General features: G+C 37.5%; 1 protein-coding gene across 1 annotated transcript; it reads left to right on the forward strand.

Annotated features, from left to right (window-relative positions):
* Window positions 1-1,172: 1,172 nt before the first annotated feature.
* Window positions 1,173-4,797, forward strand: LOC103932365 (probable receptor-like protein kinase At1g80640). Its single transcript, XM_009341942.3, is given in 12 exon segments — window positions 1,173-1,573; window positions 1,848-2,021; window positions 2,154-2,356; window positions 2,358-2,381; window positions 2,383-2,406; window positions 2,507-2,639; window positions 2,727-2,790; window positions 2,873-2,969; window positions 3,112-3,214; window positions 3,836-3,954; window positions 4,038-4,127; window positions 4,280-4,797. Coding segments are annotated over 12 exon segments (1,380 nt in total). The 5' UTR covers window positions 1,173-1,392; the 3' UTR covers window positions 4,448-4,797.
* The last annotated feature ends 845 nt before the right edge of the window (window positions 4,798-5,642 follow it).

The raw sequence follows: 5,642 nt of genomic DNA on the forward strand, positions 1-5,642 counted from the left end.
GAAGTTTGATTCTCGTCAAAGGTGAATTTGAATCACATTATTACTAGCCTATTGTGAGGCTTAGCTCACGCCTTCCCTTTTATTTTGTTAAACGATAGATTTTGTTAGATTATATGTTATATTAGCCACCAATGGGGTTTGGACTCACGTCGTTATGCAAGAACTCAACACTTTTCTATCAATATGGTAAATGACCACTTGCCCCAAAGACTAATTAATTATAGGACAAGACAATAGCTCGATAAAAAGGTCATTAATTATAAGACTTTCATAATTTGGAGATAATTTTCAATGTGTTTGAAAAAAACGGAGAAATGTATCACGTGTTACTATACAAATGATTATACACTTGTGTTAAAAAGTTAACAACTTGAAAAATAAGACTTCCTTTCACTTGCACAATGACTATTGATGTACCATTCGTGTTCTAGGCAGAATGAAAAATTTCTCCACAATTTGGATGAGAAATCTCAAAGACACACTGCATCCAACCAAATTTAGTTCAGCTAAATTTCCTTTGTGTCATTTTCATAATTTTGTTTCCAACGCATGTGACAGCCCGACATCATGTATGTAGAGTCACATGTAAAGAAAGAATAAATGCACCCAACTTACTAGCAGTGAAAATGACATTGAATTTCAATGAAATTGAGGATAACAGTAAAGAGTTACGACATTTTATGATGCTAGTTTCTAGTTTTTGGTACTCTATCCTCAAAAGTAGCCCCATTTTCATATAATTTTCGCCGCTTGAATTTTTAGAGTTAATCTTGTTCGCTTAGTTCTCGTACTACTCATTAGTGAGAAAAGAAAAATTATTGTTTTATTTTTCTAATTGTTCATGCAAAAAATGTTAATTTAATTTAATTTTTTTTAAAGGGTGATTTTAATTTTAATTTTTTTAACAAACAATATTATCTATTTTAAGAAAACGAGTAATTTTAACCTCACAATAAATTAATAATAATGTGATCAAATTCTTCTGTAACAAAAATCGAACTTAAAACTTCTCGTAAAAAATGATGCTACTAGAATGGGGTATTAAATGACAAAAACGATGGTTTATTCAGTGCCCACATGAACGGTGTGTAACTGTCCCCGCAGACACCACCACAGCTTTTTCTGCCCTTTTACCTTTTGCAGACTGAAAAGATGGTTTTAAAAGGACGTTCATAAGAAAATATGACTAGTCGCTAATTTGCTAAAGAGACACACACAGACAAGATAGACTCAGAATTCAAAATTCACAAGGAGAAGGAGAAGAAACAGAACAGAACCAACCATCCCTACTCTCTCTCTCCTCTTCTCTCTCTCCTCTCTTCCCTTGGAACAATTTCTATCTCCATGCGTTATTGAACGCAGTGAAGCAAAAGCAAAAGCACAACAACAACAATGAAGCTTCTTCTTCTTCTTCTTCTTCTTCTTCTTCTTCAAGTTTTGCTTTTGCTGCTTGTACAGCCAACTCCCATTTGTGTTGGCGCCACACCGACTGACCCTTTTCTTTCCTCCATATCTGCTTCTCCCTCCTCGCACATTTCTCCAATTGCTTCATCAATGGCTACTTTCACTCCAGGTTCTCTCTCTGGACTCTTCATTTTTCATTTCTAGCAAGTGGGTTTTTAACTGGGTCACGAGTTCTCCATTTTCGAATTTCGAATTTCAAAAAATCCCCACCAAAATTCGTGCATTTACTGCAATAATTGAGTTGAATTTCTCTGATTTTATCAATTTCTTGCTGAAATTACCCCTTTTTTGCTGATGTGGGTGCAACATCTGTTTGCTTTAAAGTGCTAAATTCTGCCCATTTGATCAAACTTTTCTCATCTTTATATTTCATGTGGTATCAGGAATTGAAGAAGGAAGTGAAAGGCATCAAATTGGTTCACATAAGACAATGCTAATTGCACTCATTGTTACCTGCACTGCACTCGGTGTAGTTCTTTTATCACTGTTGTGCTTGTGGATTTACCACAAAAAATTTCCACACAAATCCCCCAAGAAAAGTTATCAGAGCAACTCAGGTACTTCCAGTTTTACAAGCACTTTTTTGGTCCCTAAATCTTGCTTCAATTTGTGGGTTTTAGTTTATTTGTGGATTGCTGGCTGAGATTTTGTGTTTTGTTTTGTTCTGTTTCTTTGGTTTGTATGCGAAGATGGCGAGAAGGGGCTTGCATTGGGTCCATTTGTGGGGAAATTCAATTCCACAAGGATGGTTTCTAAGAAAGGATCTGTTCCAGTAATTGAATATAAGGGACTGGAAAAAGGCACCAACGATTTTCGTGAAAGTAATATTATTGGTGAGGGTGGATTCGGATGTGTTTATAAAGCTCGGTTGGATAATAATTTGCTCGTTGCTAGTCAAGAAACTAGACTGTGCAAGTCATGGATGCTGAGAGAGAATATGAGGTAACCCTTGTTTGACATTTTAGTTCAAGTCAAGAAACTAGATTTTTTGTTTATCTGGTGTACTTATTAAGTGTAATTGAATTACCATTTGGAATTGCAGAATGAGGCGGAGTTGTTGCATAAAATTCAGCATCCAAATATAATGACCTTTTTGGGTTGTAGTATTAATGGTGACTCAAGGTTCATTGTTTACGAACTGATGCATAACGGATCTGTGGAAAGTCAATTGCATGGTAAACAGTTATTTCATTCTTGATTTTTTTAAATCTTAGAAACAAAGATAATCAAATGGTGCTGATATGTAAATCAAATTGTTGTAGGACACTCTCATGGTTCTGTATTAACGTGGCCTATGCGAATGAAAATCGCTTTGGATGCAGCAAGGTGAGCTGGGTTTTCCCAGTTGTTGGATCTTCTTGTTCTTGATTCTTGCATATAAACTAACTTATTGGCCGCTGTTGAACAGAGGGCTAGAATATCTACACGAGTACTGCAACCCTCCAGTGATCCATAGAGATCTGAAAACATCTAATATTCTTTTAGATGCCAACTTCAATGCCAAGGTAGGGTTATATGATTATTGCAGTGTGTCATCTTTCCTTGTAAAGTATTGAGTTTCCATTTAAAAATTGCTTCCATGCATTATTATCCTCTTGCATTTAAATTCACTGAAGCTTTTCTCTCTCTCATGGTGGCTGGTTTCAGCTTTCAGATTTTGGTCTTGCCGTGGCTGACAGGGCAAAACACAGTAAGAATGTCAAGCTCTCAGGGACCTTGGGTTATGTTGCTCCAGAGTATCTTTTAGATGGTATGCCAACTAAACTTGTAATAATTGCAACATGTATTCTTTGAATCTTACTGATTGAATTTTAGTTTGCTCTTCGCTTAGCTAGGTGTAATCTAATTGTTCTTCGGACCCTTAACAACTGCATTGGCACTAAGTTTGATAGAGATGTTAAATAATTATTTTTAAATTATGCTATCTTGTGTCCATTGCTGCACATGTTCTGCCACTGGGGGCATATTCCATTTCTGGTTTGGAAGAGGAAATTCCGGACTTGTTTTACTCGAGCTCAATCGAAGTTAGGGATGGGGAAAACATTTAGGTGGATTCAACATGAGAGAAGATAAAGGTAGTCGCTGGAGTTCAACTTTTGGATGACTTGTTGATTTTATGAAAAGTTTGGATTCGCGTTGAAGAAATGTTAGCTGGGTATAGCAAAGTTTTTGGGTTATAGATGGGGTTGGTGTATGCATGTTAGAACTTAGAATCTCACATTTAAACAATAACATTCACAACAGTGCACATAATCAGTTATGCAAGCTTCCCGTTACCAGACTTCTCACAATTTAAAACATCTCTAAACTTACTTGTTTATCACTTCATGTTTCGGCAATGTCTAAGAAAACCGGTCGTTTTATTTTTCAGGTAAATTGACGGATAAGAGTGATGTCTATGCTTTTGGAGTTGTGCTTCTGGAGCTTCTACTGGGAAGAAGGCCTGTTCAAAAACTGGCACCAACTCAGTGCCAATCTATAGTCACATGGGTATGCCTTTCTCTGAACTGCTCTCCATTACATTAATTTACATTATTCCCACTAAAAACTCAAATGTTTCGAAATTAATACAGGCCATGCCTCAGCTCACTGACAGATCAAAGCTTCCAAACATTGTGGATCCTGTTATCAAAGATTCCATGGATTTGAAGCACTTATACCAGGTTTGTGAAATACAAAATCTAGTACGCTCGGTTCTATTAGCTCTATGATAGACTCCTGCTTGACTCTGTATTGATTCCTTTGATAGACTGTTAGTACTATACTGAATGGACCCAATTCTTATAATTGATCAGTCGCAATGCGTTGCATACAGGTTGCTGCTGTTGCTGTGTTATGTGTGCAACCGGAACCAAGTTACCGCCCTCTGATAACAGATGTTTTACATTCTCTTGTCCCTCTTGTTCCGGTGGAGCTTGGAGGGACACTAAGAGTTACCCAACCTGGACCTCCAGGAAGCGCCCCAGTTTCTCCTGGTCATTGATGCACAAGAAATGCTTCATGATGCTTCTGCAACATTTCAGTTCCCACTGCTCTAATCACTGCTCCAAATGGCACATTGATTTGCATTTGCTCACAAATATTTTGCTGGGCAGTTAATGCCTTCGGTTACTGCAGTGGAAGATAGTTGCCCCGGTGGAGTGAAAAATTCTCGGGATAATTTTTCACATCTGTAAATTGAATGAATTTGGTTTAAGATACTTGTGCATATGAGGCGTATTCGTCCAAGACGCTAGCTAATTTCATTTTTGACCCTTTTGTTTTCAGTGTAAGAAATCAGCTAATTTTCTGATGAAGTAAAATTGTTAAGGAAAGAATCACTTGTTACCATCTTATGAGCATTGCCGTGAAAAAGTTTTTGGTACATGAATTAGATTCTAGCCACCGGACTAAAGGAAGTTGAGGATTCATTCACGTGTGGTGAAACTCCAAACCACACGTATTTGGTGATGTGTAGCTTGTGTGGTTTTTGAACTTCACATGTATGTAAACATATTCTGACATCAATAAAGCAATTGAGGCTCATTTTAAAACCAATCGGCAATAAGAGTAACTAATTCCTTATAAGTAGCTTTTGTAAAAGACAACACCCTCCATTCCCACGCGCATTTTTACCTTTTCCTCTGACTCCCCCACCTCCCCAGTTTTACCCTTCCCCAAACCACCATGGTTGTTGATTTGGATTTTCTTTTTATGCACTTAGATTTCGGTTATTTTTGTTCTAAGCATTTTGTATCTCAGGTTGCCTTGAGTTTGATCTCAGTTTCCTCTGAGTTTATCTCATAGCTTCTTTCTATGCCTTGTTCTTCCGGGTGGTGGTGACAAATTTGCAACGGTGGTGTAGCCCAAATATCCCGATAGTTGTTTCCGAAAAGTTGGGAGATTTACCCGGAATGCCCATGGTGAGTGATCCTATTGGACATCTCACGCTGCGTTGTGATGTGCTGGTGAGCCGAAATACCCAGGTGGATTATTTAATTTGTCAAGCCACTTGAAATAGGGAAAATAATTTTCTAAAGACATTCTTGTCAGTGGAGCAATCCTAGACATGCATGTTGGGGATCCTATGACAAGAGATAGAGTCACTCCTTGGCCACTAAAAGAAAAGGGAATGTATTCAGTGAAATCGGGGTATCATTAGGTGCATTCGTTGTAAAAAAAAAAGGCTACAACTTTCT

The sequence above is a fragment of a genome, unplaced genomic scaffold (genome assembly GCF_019419815.1).
Source record: "Pyrus x bretschneideri cultivar Hongxiangsu unplaced genomic scaffold, Pyrus_bretschneideri_v1 Contig15, whole genome shotgun sequence".
Classification (NCBI taxonomy): domain Eukaryota; kingdom Viridiplantae; phylum Streptophyta; class Magnoliopsida; order Rosales; family Rosaceae; genus Pyrus; species Pyrus x bretschneideri.